General features: G+C 35.2%; 1 protein-coding gene across 1 annotated transcript in view; it reads left to right on the plus strand.

The window, feature by feature from the left end:
• Positions 1–15,826, plus strand: part of FBXL17 (F-box and leucine rich repeat protein 17) — a 266,957-nt gene extending 251,131 nt beyond the window's left edge. Inside the window, exons 8-9 of the mRNA XM_071448552.1 lie at positions 740–882; positions 13,951–15,826. Coding sequence (XP_071304653.1) covers positions 740–882; positions 13,951–14,088 — 281 coding nt within the window. The 3' untranslated portion in view covers positions 14,089–15,826. The remainder of the gene's footprint in view (positions 1–739; positions 883–13,950) is intronic.
• The last annotated feature ends 1,213 nt before the right edge of the window (positions 15,827–17,039 follow it).

Raw genomic sequence — 17,039 nt, forward strand, 5'->3', positions numbered from 1 at the left:
CTACATACCTTTTTTCAGCCCATTCAGAACTTCCAGATCCTCTTTCTCTTCCTTTAATAAAGGTTCAAATTTTTCTTTTAATTCCTTATGACCTTTTTAACTCTTTCTTGATTTTTTACTGGAAAACTGTTTGTGAAGAAAAAGTGACAGTGAGACACACCATCATTCTTACAGCACCAAAATGAACAATGAGAAAAATTTGAATTTTAGAATACAGCTATAGAATGTATGGCATGAGATTTCCTGCAGGGTTTTATAAAACTATGTCTTACTGACTCACAAAATGTCCTGTTAATCTCAGTCCTGTCTTAGTAGTATTATTTTCCTGAAAAAAAAATATTAGTAGTATAAAGCCAGTTATTTTCTCTGAAAAGTGAGATAGGATTTTTTTTTATTTTGCATTTATTTCAATTTTATTAATTCATTCTTGCTTCTTCTGGAAAAAGTAATTAAAAGAATTCTTATAGATTATGTCTGTTAATTGGTCTATTTATTTTGATTGGTTGAAAATATATAGGAAAATATGTTTATCTGTGTGTTGGTGTGTGTTTGCACCTGTATGTACTTCCAATTTGAAGAGACAGCTTTTACATTGTTGAGAATTATGAAATATAATATCATTTACAAAGTGCATGAGAACTGCTTCTCAAAACTCAATTTCAGCATTATTCAGTGTGTGCATGGAGCTGAGGTTGCCATCTGCAGAGCTATTAATTTCATGCCTTTCATGTCTTTCCAGCTCTGATAGCCATTGGGAGATACAGCATGACAATAGAGACAGTGGATGTTGGATGGTGCAAAGAGATCACGGATCGTGGAGCCACCCAGATTGCTCAGCGCAGCAAATCCCTCCGGTACTTGGGACTGATGAGATGTGATCAGGTAAGGAGCCTTTTCCTGACCTGGTGCCTCATTCTGAGTGTGATAGTGTTCCTGTGTGTGTGAGGGAGGCAGCAGGATTTATGTTTTTCTGAACAAAAATGTTCAGTATTCACTACTCAAGCAACTGTTCTGGTGTGCTGTGTCACATAGCTCAAAAGTCACACAGAGGGCTAGAAGGAGCATTATAAATGTTTGCTGATGTAGATTTTCAAAATACATCTGTAGGTTACTGTTGCAGCCTGAGGTGCTCACAAGTTTTTTATAAAATCTGCCCTCTGACAGTTTTGAATACTTTTGTCTGAAAGTGGTTGGCATGTCATGTTATAACTGTGACAGACTGCTTTGTTTCTTAAAAAGAAAGAGAAAAAAAATCTTCAGTGTAACTTCAAGAGTGATAAAGCAATTTTCTATATGTCTGTGCTCTTGATCATATATCATGGTTTTAAAAACAGAAGGACAGAGATTTTAAGGGAATCGTAATGATAAAAAGAGAAAAACAGACTGAGTTTCTTACTATGTAGCTTTATACTTGGAGAATAGTAAGAATGTCTACAAGTTTTAGCACTTTATCATTAGAAGAAAAACAGTTGAAGCCAGTCCATCTCCACTTTACCCTGTATATAGCCTTCAGAAATCACGTTTCTGTTTAGAAGAGAGATCAAGTCCCAGGAACATAACAGAATAGCTAAAGGAAAAATCATTGGAGGTCCAGAGTCTCTGACCTTAAGTCTTCACATAACCCTGCAGGGATTGTTTCTTTTCCAGCCATCATCAACAAAACGTCTGGCTTGTGATGCCCATCATAAGCATCTCTCAGGCTTGTGGATTTCTGATTGGATACTCTCTATGGAAAAACAGGTTTTAGTCTAAGAAACTTCATGCTCCAAACCATTACCTTGCATCCTTCACAGTGCACTATAGAAGACAGTGACAAAACACAGTATTTCAAATGGCAAGGAATAATAATGTCCAGGTCAGTGGTGAAATTAGAAATAGCATTTTGCAAAGCCAGCCTTAGGCATTTTCCAGTTTGCAAGAAGGTTGAGCACTTTGGAAGAATTGCTCTGTCTATCAAAGCTGAGTCCACTTAATCTCCTAAACATTAGCGTTTTATAAGAGCCAACAGACAAAAAGAGTGTGTGAATCTCTTTGATGGATTGTGCTAAGATTATGTACTTAGAGAATGTTTAAAGGGTAACTTGACCTTGGGAATTAGACCTGACCTAGAATCATCTAACCACTTCTGCACATGTATTTATTTTGTGAATTTAGCTAATGTTGAACAATCAACAAGGATCTAATAAGTGCAATAATTTTATCCTGTCTTTAACTGCTATAGAAAATCAATGATCTTGATGTTGAAAACAAGCTCTACTGCCTCATAAGTTAAACTATATGTCATTTTCATAGACATGTACTACAGTCTGTATTCCTTTAATTGCTGGTAAACGCTTTTCTCGTTTTTAAGAGCAGTATACAACACCTTTTGTATTAAAAAAAAGTCAACTGCTAAAAGGAAAAAAAAAGTATTACTTAAGAAAGCTTCAGGGAAGATATAAAAGCACTGTTGACTGTGTGTGCCTTGCGAGTGTGTATGTGAATCTGCAAGTATGCAAAGTATGGTAGATAAAAGATGTTAAGAAATTCGTAAACACTGTTACCGTGAACAGTGTAGTAGCGGGACTACCACTGGAATTATTTTCTTGTTTGCAAAGCTTTGATGGGAAGAATAGCTCCACAGACAGAATGAAGTAAGTATCCTTGACTTAAGGGATTTTTGGCAGCTAGAAGATGCCAACTCCCTTTTTCCACTGCAAATGAACAGAGAAATTACTGAACAAAATTGCGTTCTCAACTGTCTCTCCCCAGTATCATGCAGAACTAATTTTTTCCAGTGGCTGCTCTATTAAATTAAAAATGTCAGTGTCCAGCACATCATTAAAGAGAATTCCTGAGTGGTGCTGAAGGGTTTATTTACACTCCCGGTTGGCCAAAATTCTTGTCTTTGTACTGTTGTCAGCTTGCAGTGAAGAGAAGGTTTGAAGATTTGTCCCATCTAACCAGGCTTCCTTTTCTGAGGTACTGACTGTTATGCTCATACCAGGTAGCTTTTATGCCTTTCTAAGAATTCCCAGGCATTTGGAAAGGAAGTACTTAAACACAGTTACATAAGGAACATATGTAAGTAGACTTCAAATGGGTACCACTAAAACACTCTTTATGAGCCAGGCATTTTGGAATTTCTTTGATATGCACTTGACATAAATTAGAGGCGTCAAGGGTCCTCCCCAGAAAGATCAAGAGAGGCTGTGAGCCTGGGTAAAGACAGTCTCTGTTTTATGCCATTGATTATCCAAGTGCCTCCAGGCAATGTGTTTCAGTAGATGCAAAGCATTATTGATCCACACCATGAAAATAATCAAATTATTCATTTTTCATCAAACTGCTATTGCCATGACCTTTCTTTTTATCATTTTTCCTACCATCTTACATGCACACCACAGGAGCAATATGGTCTTTGCCTTAAAATAGATGACATTGTGTTGAGAAATATCATTTAAAAATGCTGACTTTACTATGAGGTCATCATAATGAGAGCATATATTTCAGTTGGGACTTTTCTGTATCAGATGGGATTCATCTAAGAGACTATCATCCAGACCTCCTGAAGTGTGAAAGTGATCTAGTATAGACTCTAAATGTTCTTAAATACCTACGTTGTGGACAACAGAATTCCCCACTGGTCTACATTCCAACATGAACAGGTACTTGAAGCAGCTAGGCCCCTTCTCCCTTCTGATCTCTCTCACAGGACAGGTTATCGACTGTGCAAATAAATTTTTGTGTACATGGGTATGTGTGCATCTGTGCAGGCACCAGGCAGCCCTCACGACTGCTCAAGTCATGTGTTCCATAGAAAGAAAATGTTGCTATTCTGAGTCTCTATGTCTTTTGAAAGCAGAAACAGATAAAATCAGTAGATATTTAAGGCCTAAGCAGGACATTTTAGAGGCTTGTAATTGGAAAAGGCATGAAAGAGAAGGCATTTCTGTTTTGCATTCCGGTGTTCTGCCTGTGTTTGCACTGTGCCGCGCTTCCAGGGGCAGTGAGCCAGGCTTTGTTCCTTCTTGTCAGCTCTTCACAGTGCTCTGGGAGCAGGGTGCAACCACAAACTCCCCATTCCTCTGCACAGAGGAGTGCTGTGCTGCTGGGGGCTGCAGCCAAAGGTTGTGTTTTAGGACTTGATGTGGCTGTGTTGGAGCACGTGGTGGGTTGGTGCTGCTTGGGAGCCCAGCAGCTCTTGGTTTGTCAGCCTGGAAAACACCAAGAAAAGCATAGCAAGGGGTTATATTAAATTCACTTCAGGTTAGTTCCCCACAGCAGAATGAAAACATGAGTGTTCATTCTTCCAACCAAATTTTAATTGTAGCTCTGTGTTTTTTATCACAGCTTAGGAAAGGGGATATTTTAAAGATAATTGAACCTTTCCTTTAATTACTTTAAGTATCTTGAGAAAGGTGTGGGCAGTTACAGGATGCTTTCTTTCCTCCCACAAACACTGACATCAGAATTCCTAAGAGCTTTTCTTGTATCCTAAGGGCATAAAATGATGCCTGCGTCAAAATAACAGATTTAAATGCACATTTCAAGTTTTTCTTTCTGAACACAGTGTACTGTACTTTCCTATCATTAAACTAACCTAGATCCTATTTACTTCTTCTAGTTAATTAATTAATTAATTAATTAGGTATATTTTTTATTTCATATTTTAAAAAATGGAGGGAAAGGGTGATGTTCTCCATACTATTTATTTCTAGAAATCATTTGAAAGATGTCTTTATAGCACTTCTTTTTTGTGCTCTCACAAGAAGTGAAACAGCTTTACATAGTGGCAGCTTGAAATCTTTACCCTTAGGGAAAATGGCTGGGTATCAACTAGGAAATAGGGACTAAAAATTTGTTGTTTCTTTTTTTTTCTGGGTGATGACTTAACTGGTTGAACAATGTATCACAATAATCTTCCTGCAACTTTTCTCACACACAATTTTCATATTTCAAGATCCTTTTCCTGTAACTGTGGTGCAATTTGTAGCAGTTATCAACAGTGCTCCCACGTAAACGTAGGAGACATTTCTTGGGTAAATAGGCAGAAAAATGACACTGAAAAACAGAGGCCACAAAATTCAATATTCACCACTATGTGTGAATGAAATGAAATAAAGAGAGTCCAACAAAGCCGGCTGTGAAAGGATACACAACTTAGTTAATAAATCATGTTGGCCATTATTCCTTGCTTTTTTTTCCTTGCTTTTTTTCTTTCCATTTTTTGAGATTAATTTCTCAGAAAAGACATGGTTGCTTTTCATGAAAATACTTCTGGAAGCCTGTAGCTTATTCCAGATGACTTTCTCAGATAAATTGTAGCATATATTTCCTATTCTAGTTTTGCTGAGATATTAGAGCACAGAAGTTGATGGTCAGTACAACTGACAAAATGACAAACTATTTTATGTTCCCAGAGGCAAAAAGATAGATGATCCCTAAAAATAAAAAATGGTCAGTTAAGAAATCATTTGCATCTTAAGTAAGAATAAGATTTTTAGATTATATGTGAATTTTTAATATAAGTTATCACTTTGTCCTTCTACAAAACCTGTTTTACAAATATTTGTAAATACATATTCAGTGAAGACCACAAATCATTAGCAAAGTTAGGAATGCAGCTCCTGTTTAAGAGAAACATTTTGACCCATCACTCACAAGCTTTTACTTTACACAGCTAATCTGCAACTGAAGGTAAGTGAAAAAGAGCATTATCTCTTTTATATATCCTAGGTTCTAGAGATAAATCTTTCAATTTCCAATACCTTTTTGAGCTTAAGACTTCTTAATCAATGGCAGAATAGTGAGAATACAGAGCCATGGCTTGTTTTAATGTAATTATCACAGCAATTTGCCTTCCACTTTCAGAAAATGCTATCATTAGCCTGATCAGAAAACCTGCCAAATTGCTAGCATTTCTTCTTTTATGTTACAAGGGGTTCATTTTGAGATTTGAAATTATGGTTTTGTGATTTGAAGAGGAATGAAAATATCCAATCCTTCTCTTTAAGAAAAATTCTGTAGCCTTTTTTTCTCTTAAATTACTATAATTTGTTCAAGTACGTTGCTGCATATTAAAAAGGAATTGCTGTATTTTTTAAAGTTTTATATGTATAATGTAGGAGCTGCAATTGATACATCTCTCTATGAATAATGAAGATTTTAGATTCATGAGATCTGTGAATCTCATTAGAAAGAAACCACAGCTATCCCACAACAAAAGAAGAATAGCATTTATTTCACTTTGGTTTTCAATACAACAATTTTAAAAGTCTGAACAATACTACTTTTGGGTTTTTCCCCTTAGCTAACTAGGATAACAGATCCATTATGTGTGTAAACGAAAGCATCTGCTAAAATATACACACAAAAAGAAAAGGTTTTTATACAAGCTAAAGATTTTGCTCTTCTAGTTTAACTGTTTCTTTGCTAAAAGATTTTTATTCTCCAAGCTGATTCCTCTGCAGCAGTTCTATGGTACTAGGCTGAAGATGGAATTTTCCAGAATTAATGAAATTGTCCTTGTTTCTAAAAAGCACCCACCTGAACCATGTCATTCTCTAAGAGAAAGATGGACCCTTAGGTGATGATCAACGGTTCAAAATCATGATAAGGCCAGCTATTAAGGAAGAATGCAATGTGAACTGGTCAGCATCTTTATGAATAAAAAATCAAAAAGGGAGAAATTTATTTAGAAGCATTGCTCCCTGGAACTTCCAGTTATTTTTGCCAGCTGGCAACTTTTGAGAAAGACTTCTCTGTTAGTTTTACATGCCATCATTTTGACAGATATTACAGTAATGTGCTCAAATTATTGTTAATGTAGTCAAATAGGAAGGAAAATATTCAGTGTTATTAATTCAACAGGCAGAAAGTAATCTGAAAGAATATTTATCACTGTATAAATTACCACTGTCATTTCACTGCATCTGGGTCTTTATTAACTGCAATTTTTAGAAGAAAAAAGTTTTTGAAATGTGTGTAATACTGGTAATATTTTTACCTGGAAATATTCCATAGGTGGAGTCTAGAAGTTAATCTGATGAAATGGACAGAATTAGCAAACCAAATAATCTGCCAGCCTGAAGGGCTCCTTTAAAATGGTTTCTCTGCTTTAATAGAAAAATAAACCCTCACAATAAACAAAGGGAATTGAGAGTGAAACCTTTGTTACTTACACAACTTCAATAAAAAATAGTGTGTTGCAGAAAACTCTGCATCCTCACAGAGATCTGAAATGGGTGTTGCTAGTTTGCAGTAGACTGGGAGTTTGGGGCAATACCATTCACATGAGAAAACTACCACAACAATGAATTTCATTCCTTTCAGGTGAGATTTAAACAAGAACTGTAAAGTAGATACACTCCACAGGCAACCTTCCCACACTTCCTGAAATCCTTCCAGAAGTGCTACCGCGGAATATTAGAAGACTTGTGCATTCCATTTATTTCAATTCACACAGCAGAAAAGATTGCAGATATTTCAGTTTACCTCCTCCTTTACCTTTACAAATATAAATGGGTAATTAATTTCTAGGATTTAACACAATTTAGTTGTCAAATGTCATGATAATAATAACACTGTACAGACTGTACTTGCTGATTTCATTATTTACGAGTCTACAAATACAATGTCTTTGTGTGTGTGCAAATGTGATTGTTTTTCTTCCTTTTTTTCAATAACATCATCCTCTAGGTCAAAACACATTCTTTTCTCAAGGCGTAAGGGACTTTATTTGGACTATAGGATATTGTGCTAATATTGGTAGTGCTGTTATTTTGTTAAAGTCCTAAACAAGGGTTCTGCCCCTGGGCATAAGGGCAACTGAAACTCTGTGGAATATGTCTGCCTTAGCTGATCAACTGCACTTCACACAAAACGTTTCCAGAAATCTTTAATTTTGTTATGGCTACAGGCAACAGTTATAATTGGGCCACCTGAGAATATAATTCATTCAACTATTAGCAGAAAAAAAATATCAAAGTACACTTTTTATAAGACACTCACTTGAGGAAGCAAAATACAACTTAGAGAAGAGAAAGACTGTGTGAAAATGTTTTGCTTATAACTCTAAGTGTGTATATATTGGATTTTTTGTAAAACATTAGAGAAATAGGAACATAAAAGAGTTTTCCATATCCATCATTATGGATACACACAATGTCTATGAAGTCATTTCTTTAACCATTGCATGCATATTTGGCTTTCAAGCAATACTTCTCTACATGTATTGAGACAGAAGTGCGCACAAATTCCAGTAGCCCTAATGCTGATATGCCACTCCATAAGTAAAATGCCAACAATATTGTAAGAAAGCCCTTTGGAGACAAATCCATTTGCATTTCTTCTGTGTGAAGTTGATTTTGCAAATGTTTGTATGTAGAAATGTTATGATAATACTTGTGCCATTTTTCTAACATAACTATCTGTATGGCAGCCCTAAAATCTTTTGGTCTGAATGATACCTCTCACCTGCTAATATTTCCCTAAAATTCTTAGCAAGTACTAGATTTCTAAGATTAAGCTAGCAGTTCTATGTATTACTAGTGCCTTTCTGTGCTGATATTGCTGACTCAGGGTATTATTATTTGGTCTGTTATTTTTTATTAATGATTGATCTATAAAGTTGTGTAATTGTAGATACCAACCTGTGTTGTCCTCAGAAATCAGCCAGCCAATGCCCCTTCCAAGGGCTACATTAGATACTATGCAGATATTATTTTAGCTGTCGTCCTGAATAGTGGTCTGAGGGACACAAGCACATTTTGGTACGAAGTTCTAGTAATGCACCTTTGCACTAATCCAGTTTTGCAAGCTTTAGCTTTTTTATTTATATAACTGCATATTGGTTTCAGTTATTAACTTGGAATGGAGATATTTTTTTCTTTTCAATTATCAAGTGAGTTTGTCATTAAACTTAAGTCATTAAGATGTGAAGATTTTTAGGTTTTGTTGTTGAAAAAGACCTATCAAACTCTTTAGATTATTGCTGAATACTCATACACTGCATAAAACTTGCAGTTTAAGTGATGACTCTACTTTTGCTTTTCAGTATTGCTCTAGATAACACAGACATTCTTGGCACATTTTAATGGCTTTAGAGTCTGATCCTGATGCACCTGTAGGAGGAGTTTTGGAGATCAGTATGAAATCTTAAAATTCTCGGCAATGTAGTGAAAGAGTATCCAATCCCAGAGAAGATTTCCAGGACATGATATCAACTAAAGACAAGCTAAGGAAAAGTAACTAGGAAAGTCCTGTTTAGGAAAAGCCCTTATACCTCTGTTTCTGTTCCTGAGCAGTAAAAGGAGGTGTCAGTCTCATTAAAAAAAAATGCCTAGTTTGGCTGATGGTTTCAAATGTAATCTCTAATTTACCTTAACAAGATTAGGAAAGCTTGAATTCATCCTTCGAATTTAATAAGATCTGTTGTAGGAGCATAACAAAAACAGTAGGTTAAAAAAAATCCTGGCCCTTTGGAATCATTTTATATCTTTAGAAATTCCTAATTTTATAATCTAGAAATTAAAGAAAACAATGCTGAAATTATCACTAAACCAAATGACACAGCAAATTTAAATGAAAAAAATAAAATTACCTAATAACTATTCTTGCTTGCATTTTGGATTCTTCATGAAGACTTGTAGAAAGTGGCATAACATAAATTTCTGAAGATGTTCTGTGTCAGACAAGTGATGTTTCAAATCAGTAAATGCTGGCAATAGGACTAGATGAGTAAATAGAACATGCTAGATCAAAATATGAATGAATATTTTATTGTGAGTAGCTTTCAGTTTACTCTGGGCCTGAAAAAATCAGCTCGTAAGTGTTGGTTACTTTATTCTAGGAAAAATATTCACAGAATGGTGGCAGTTTTCAGGCTTTCTGTATGGGCAGACCATTTTACCTAAAGGAGAGTAAGAGTGTTGAGCACTGATTTTCCATTTTTCTCAGTATTTCAGCCACTTTTTGCATGTACATAGCAGAGTGATGGTGAAAGTTCTCCAGAGAGGCACTCACAAAACCTTTTTGCCAGTGTACCATTCCACAAGGACTCAAAGGGTGTTCTTGTTCTTCTTTCCAAGATGAACTCCTAATTATCACATGAGAAATGTTCTCTAGCACGGATAATATTTAAATACTCTCTGCACAACCACACTATCATTAGGTGAAGAAGTTAAGGAAGTCCTACCCCAGATAACATTTGTCACAAAGTCAAATGCATTATTCTCGGAAATAGGCAATATGTATTCAAGTGTCTTTAAGCAAAAAGTATTCAAAATTATGACTTCTAGGTCATAATCTAGGTTCTAATTGAGTTAAAGGGAGATGATACCACTTAGTCTGCCATTTTCTGTAAACCATTTTCTCCTTTGTTTTGTTTTTTCAATCTATTCCTTGGCCTGGAATAAATAGTTATTTCAGGAAGAAAAAATAATTTTCAAACCAGTTCTTTGTTGTTATTTTGGTTTTTTGTTTGATGACCAGGATTTGCAAAACCTATTACTTTCATTCTTAATGATACGGGCTGCATTCTCTCATTATGCGTTAAAATATAATTGAAGAGCGATTCAAATTCAGATGAATGATTATATATTAGATAATCTACGTAGTTTATCTGCAGACAGTAGTCTTTCTTTTGACAACTCAAAAGATGAAGATTAATGAAAGTTCTGTGAAAGAAAAATATAGCATTTTACATCATATTAAGATGTGGAGATTTTTAGTTTTCATTCATTGAACAAGAATGTTTAAGCTCAGTAGGGAAAATTGTTCTGTTTGTGTAATGAACTTATTTTGGGAATGGCATTCAGTTCTTTTGTTTTATCACCAGCCAGGCTGATCTTAACAAAGAGACAGAAGCTTGTGTTCTAATGGCTGGGCATAAGACTTCTTTTCATCTCAATCCTACCACTAGGGAAATGATGACAAGGATCCTCACAAAGTTGACTTAGATATTACTTTCCACATTCTTTATTAACAAAAAATAAAATTTTATTTCCTTTTTTCCTGTTTTTCAGATAGTGCAGTTTTTAGCCCAGTAGTATGGAGAGTTTTAAATACTAAAAGTTTTTCATTTTTTTTGTGTCTTACCTGACTTTTTTCATGGCAAAGAAAAGGTATCAAAATATTTAGAAAGGGAATATTTTTTTTCTCATCTTTGGATCCAGGTTGGTTGTCCCACTGCCAGTTTTTTTTTTTCTCCTTCTGTTGTATAATCTTACATTGAATTTAGTTTGGCATAATTTTTAAGTCCTTGCTTTTTCCTCTCAGTATTAAGAATATTTATATTTAACTTAAAGTTACATATATTTGATCATTTATCATGAAGCTTGGTAAGGTATGTTTTTCCTTTATCATGAGAGTAAACTCAGTTTTTCAGACTCAAAGTAATTTCTTTCTTTATATGTTATGGTTCCAAATACATCTATAGGATTTGTCATTACTTTACTGTTTAACAACAAGTCATAACAAAAGTTGTTGCCTAGGATTAAACTAATAATTTAAAATATTTGCTTAATGCTCCAGTAAAAAATGGAGAAAAGCTTCTACTCTTCAGGCTTTGGTAATAAAACAGCTGTTTTTGTCAGTGGCACTTCTGCAATGGTTTTATCTGCCTTCTTCAGACTCATGTTTATTTTGTAACTGTGTTTGGCACTTGATGCCAAAAGCTTCCTTCTTCTGTTTAGTAAAGTATTAATAGCAAATAGCAAAAAATTTTATCTAGTAATAATTGTATCAGAAAAAAAGTAGGACAAACAGTTAGAGGTGTTTTACCATAGATTTCTTCATAGGTTTTTAAGACTAAAAGATACCATTGTAACATCCTCTGTCTTCCTAAGTGTCATGGGCCATGCCTAAGTTAGCCTGGTATTAAATGTATCAGCTTAAATCTAGCTAGGCTGTACCTTGGGTACATGTCCTGAGTCCAATACATCTGGCATGGAGAGTGTTTAACTACCTTCCTGTGGGTGAGCATCATCTTTGTAATGCATTCTCTTTGTTTGTTTCTTGTAACGGAGAAAGAATATGCATATAACACTGGCTCTAAAGCTATGATATCCATGCTGTTCTAACAAATAGTGCCCAACAGGTAAGTGCTAAATCACAATAACTTCTACGTACTAGCAAAATTTGCAGCTGTCTAGTAGATAAATAATGCATCTTCAAGCTTCCCATTAAGAAAGAGCAAAATAAGTCACTGTTGGTTGTAAGCCTCTTTGTTGTGGCTGAGTTAACCATTAAGAGGAGTTTCTGGTAGCCTGGTTGATTCTGCCATGGGTCTCTGCAGCATAACTCTAATGAGAAGAGACTTTTGGCTATTTTTTGGATAGGCATAAAGTAGCAAATTACTGCTACTTTGGGGATTCTTGCCTTCCAAGCAATATTTTTGTGAATTGTAGCTTACAATTTCTGAGTATGTATTCAGCTGTAAATATCAAATATTATGGGGGACTTGTGCTATCTCTGATTTAATTTTGCTTTTTCAAAGTCACTTCTTGTTTTTCAGCACTGAAAGATTTACTGTAACATAGCAATTTGCCAGAGAAGTACAGTTTGTGCTGTGAAGTTAAACCAGTTTTCTATCCAAGTCAGTCTCAGCTAGATGAAACTTCCAATGAAGATTGAGTATTTCTATTATCAAAGTAGAAGAACTGGCTATTAAACCTTTCATTTATCCTTGTCATTGGGTGCAATCACTGTTCAGAAGGAAGCTCTCCTTGTTATCTTTTAAGGACAAAAATATTATTAGATACTGTGGTTACCATGCTTTAAAAATATTTTTCACAAGAAAGATTTTTGTAATAGTAGTAAACATTTTTCAGTCTGGCTTTTTGCTTCTGGCCTTAAAAGTGGAACACTGAAGGAAGAAAAGCAAACAATGCCATCAGTTTTACATGCTTCTGATGTAGGTGAATCAGTAACTGTAGTTTCAATGCATTTTAAAATGCCTATTGTTCAGCAAAGATTTCAAAGAGAGCCAACTAGAAGTCATGGTTCTTAGGTTAATCTTTTATTTGTCTAAAGGCTGAAGAAAGTTGTTTACCTGAGTGATATGAACTGCAATTGTCTTTAAAATAATTGACAAATTAATCCCCTCACAGCACTGGAGTTGTAAGGGTGTTAGGTTTAGCTGGGTTTGTCTGATTACCTTGTTTTGTGAAGAATAAAAGTGCTAACATTGATGTCTCAAATTAAGAGAGACATCCCAGACCCAACCATCTTGTATGTTTTAATTATTGGTACCAATTCTGCAGTGTTATCCTCACAAAAGAAGGCTAAAAAAAATCTGCCAGTGATATATGTGAAGACATGCTGGACTTTTACTTTTGGAAAAGGGACATAAAGGAGTAATTGATCTACCTGCAACATAGAATAGTTCATTTTTTTCCCCATCTTTAGTCATGGTATCGATAACTTTTCATTTCAGGCCTGTTGATAGCAACCATACAGTGCAAGTTCATTTCAGTAAAGTTAATTGTGGAGTTACTACTTAGCATTTTTAAATGTCTCCCAAACTGCACCATAAATTAATTAATAGATGTAATCTATTTTCATTTGCCAAAGCCAAAAAAAACCTCACATTTTTAAATGTATGTCTGCTTGAGCAACTTTGAGTAGATAGGTTCTATTTCAAGTTAGAAATCTGGGCAGCATTTTGTTACTCTCAAGTTACTCTGGGCAGCATTTTGTTTAACCTGGATGATAAAACTTCTTCCTTTACAATGAAATCATAGTGGGGTTTGATTTTGTTTTTTTTTTCATTCTGGTTACAGAATGTAACCAGACATTACATTCTGTATATTTTTTTGTGATAAATGCACCCAAACCTATAGTAACAATGAGGAGCCCCATCCTGGAAGTCCACCCAGGAGTCCAATGCTTTTCCATTCTTCTAGCTTGCCTATTGTTACCCTTTCCTTTCACTTCCTGCGACTCACAGGTTCTGTTCTTCTGTTGCAGGTGAACGAGGCCACAGTGGAGCAGCTGGTGCAGCAATATCCACATATAACCTTCAGTACTGTGCTGCAGGATTGCAAGAGAACACTGGAGCGGGCTTATCAAATGGGCTGGACACCCAACATGTCTTCTGGCTCCTAACTCTCTGTACCAACATGTTCCACTCTGCTGCATTCGGTAGATCTAATGGGGATTGCAGAAGGGTTTATAACCTTTCATATGATGCAATATAGTTGTGAGTTTACAGAGGTTACAGTAAAATGGCAAAAGCTGTACACTGACTTTAACGTACTGTACAACTAAGTACAAATATTGAAGCAAAACTTTAGAAATGCATTGTGGTTTTGTTTGCATAAAAGTGATAAAAGCCTTTGACAAATTTCTTGAAGTGGATTCCTACTAGTTCTCTGGATAGTTTGAGTTATAGATGTTAAGCTTGCTTTCCTCTGTTTACTTTGCCTTGGTCATGTGTGTTTCCTTTGATCTGTAAATGGTAACTCAGTGCTAGCACCAGTGCAGTTGATCAACAGAGGCATGTGTTGAAACTGGGAGCTAAACTTGATGCTTTTTATTTACTAAAGCTATGCCAGAGGTTTTAAGATATAGAGTAATAAGAAAATCTACAGTGAATTACCATTTTCTTATCAACATCTTCCTTTTTTTTCTTTAAATATAAGAAGCTGTAGTGATATTAAAATCTTTCCACCTTGACATTTTAATAATGAATAACACTGCTTACCTTAACAATAATAGCGAGCTACACTTCATGAAGACAAAGAATAGCTGAATACAACAACTATCAGAAATAAGTTGGTGATGCTTATTATATTTGGCTGAAAAGATTTTATGTCTATTTTAAATTAACTTGAATCCTCTGACTATGCTGTTCCGTTGATGAATTGGAAAATTCAGATGAATGGGTATAAGTCAATAGCAGGATCCCTCTCATTTCCTGTGTGGTTTTATTTTAGAATGGATCTTCCAATGCAAATAGTGATTACCTTGAGAAGGCCATCTAAACATGAGTCCCATCGTGGGTATCTTTGGTAGGATCAGATGCTTCTTAATACAGTGTGTGCAAGGAGATATCCAAATTAAACACGTAATATGATTCATTTTCTTTGTGGGACTGTTATGGTTTAACCCCAAACAGCAACCAAGTACCACAGTACCAGCCTCTCTCATGCTCTCTCACACATTGCATTTTAAGGAGTTAAATTTTAGCAGGGAATTGTGAAAAATACAGACATTGCAGCTTCAATTTGGAGTTGCCTTAACCTTTAGAGTATTACCATTTGGTTAAGAATGCTGTCAGGTATGTAACACTGGATATTTGTTTTTAAAAGGTTACAGCATTTAAATCCAAACTATGAAATGCTTAAGCTTCAGCTGAAAAGTTGCCATTATTGTCAAAATGTTCTGCTAATCCAGAAGGCCTAATGCAGCATAACATAGAAGCTTGTTTAGTATGGCTGTGTAACCCTGTAAACCTATTTGTTGATTTCCATAGCATAATTTTTTACAACAGAAACATCAGCTCACATTACTTCCAGTGAGGATGTTGAATGTTTTCTTATTAGACTTTTCAAAATGGGGATGAACTAATTTCTCTGGAAAAAAAAATATATCGTAAAGATTTTGTTTAAAATAAGTGGTAAATACTTGTGAACATGTGTAATGCTATGCTGTTTATTTACTCCTAAATGGTAACAATATTTTAAGAATAAAGCCAGTGAATTTTTTTTTCAGATATAGTACAGAATCTTAGTCAATTTTCTTTTAATGTCTCTTAATGAGTGCATTAAAACTATTTACACAATTTGTAAGTTTCTATTTTTTTGTGAGACCTTTGATCTTGCAATAAATTTTAATAAAATAAGGAAGATGTGATGTTTTCTGTTTATCTGTGCTTCTAACTGTACTTAGACTGTACTAACAGAGAGTCTGAAATCTCCATTGTTGAATAGATAGAACTCACCTGGACATGATCCTTAGTAAACTAGCCCTTCTGTGGCTGACAGAGTTTAATTAGATGACATCCATAGATCTTTCTCCATCTAAAATGTATTGTAACTCTACAGATTTTAAAAATAGTATGGGTCTGGTTGGTTCTCTATTCACTTCAGTCATATAAGTCACTTCCAGTAGTTTTGCCTTTTAATGACTACTCATCTCTCAGCTTTATGAACATAATGATCTATAGATCTCACCATGACTAGTTAATTTTAGTTTTATGTGATATAAGAACTCTAGATAGAAATATGTTTTTCTAATTGCAGTGTTGACACAGATAGTTCCTTGATTTCCTTTTATTAATAGTTTCCAAAGTAGTTTTAGAGGAATAAATAAAACTGCACACTCATCTTTGACATGTCATGCACGGAAAATATCATTATGGTGGCAGAAAAGCTACTGCCTCTTGTAAAAATAAAAATTATCCCTGTTTTCTCATATGCAAAACTTAGAGTGAACTGAAAAACTCATTGGCAGCTTCTGGATTCCCTAGGTCCAAAAGGTCTACTTTACTAGAAAAAATATGTCCTTTTTTCCTTCAAATTCTTTATGGGAACCTGTTGTTAAGATAGGGTAACCTGTGGCTCAGCACTTTCTCATCAGAAACATTTCTAGGATGGGCTCGTTCAGCCTGCAGGAAGGGCTGAGACAAACTCTTAAATGTTTTTTGAATTAAGGGGTAGGTGGTTGTAGGAGAAAGACAGATAATGTTTCTTTTCAGTCATTCACGCTTTAAATCCAGGTGTAATTAAGGCTTAAAGCAAACACAGATAGTTCACCTGGTGGTCATTCCACCCATCCCTCACCACCTAAAGGGTATGTGGAGGTGACTGTTCCTGTGCAATTTGTCTCACCAGAGGGAATGGCTACTGTGATGTTTCTCATGCAGGTTCAAAGTCACTTTTCCCAGGCTCCCAGATTAGTGGGAAATCTAGTGAAATGCCAAATCCTAGATGGCATATCTCCCTTGTTATCAGGTGCTCTGTGCAGTATAAGGCATATTCTAGTAGTCTTTGAACAGGGACAAAGTGTATTTCTCTCAAAAATACCAAAACTGTGTAGTTGAGCCAGTTATGCGC

The sequence above is a fragment of the Agelaius tricolor genome, unplaced genomic scaffold, assembly GCF_023055355.1.
Source record: "Agelaius tricolor isolate 1412-34295 unplaced genomic scaffold, bAgeTri1.0.p SCAF_27, whole genome shotgun sequence".
NCBI classification, from domain to species: Eukaryota; Metazoa; Chordata; class Aves; order Passeriformes; family Icteridae; genus Agelaius; species Agelaius tricolor.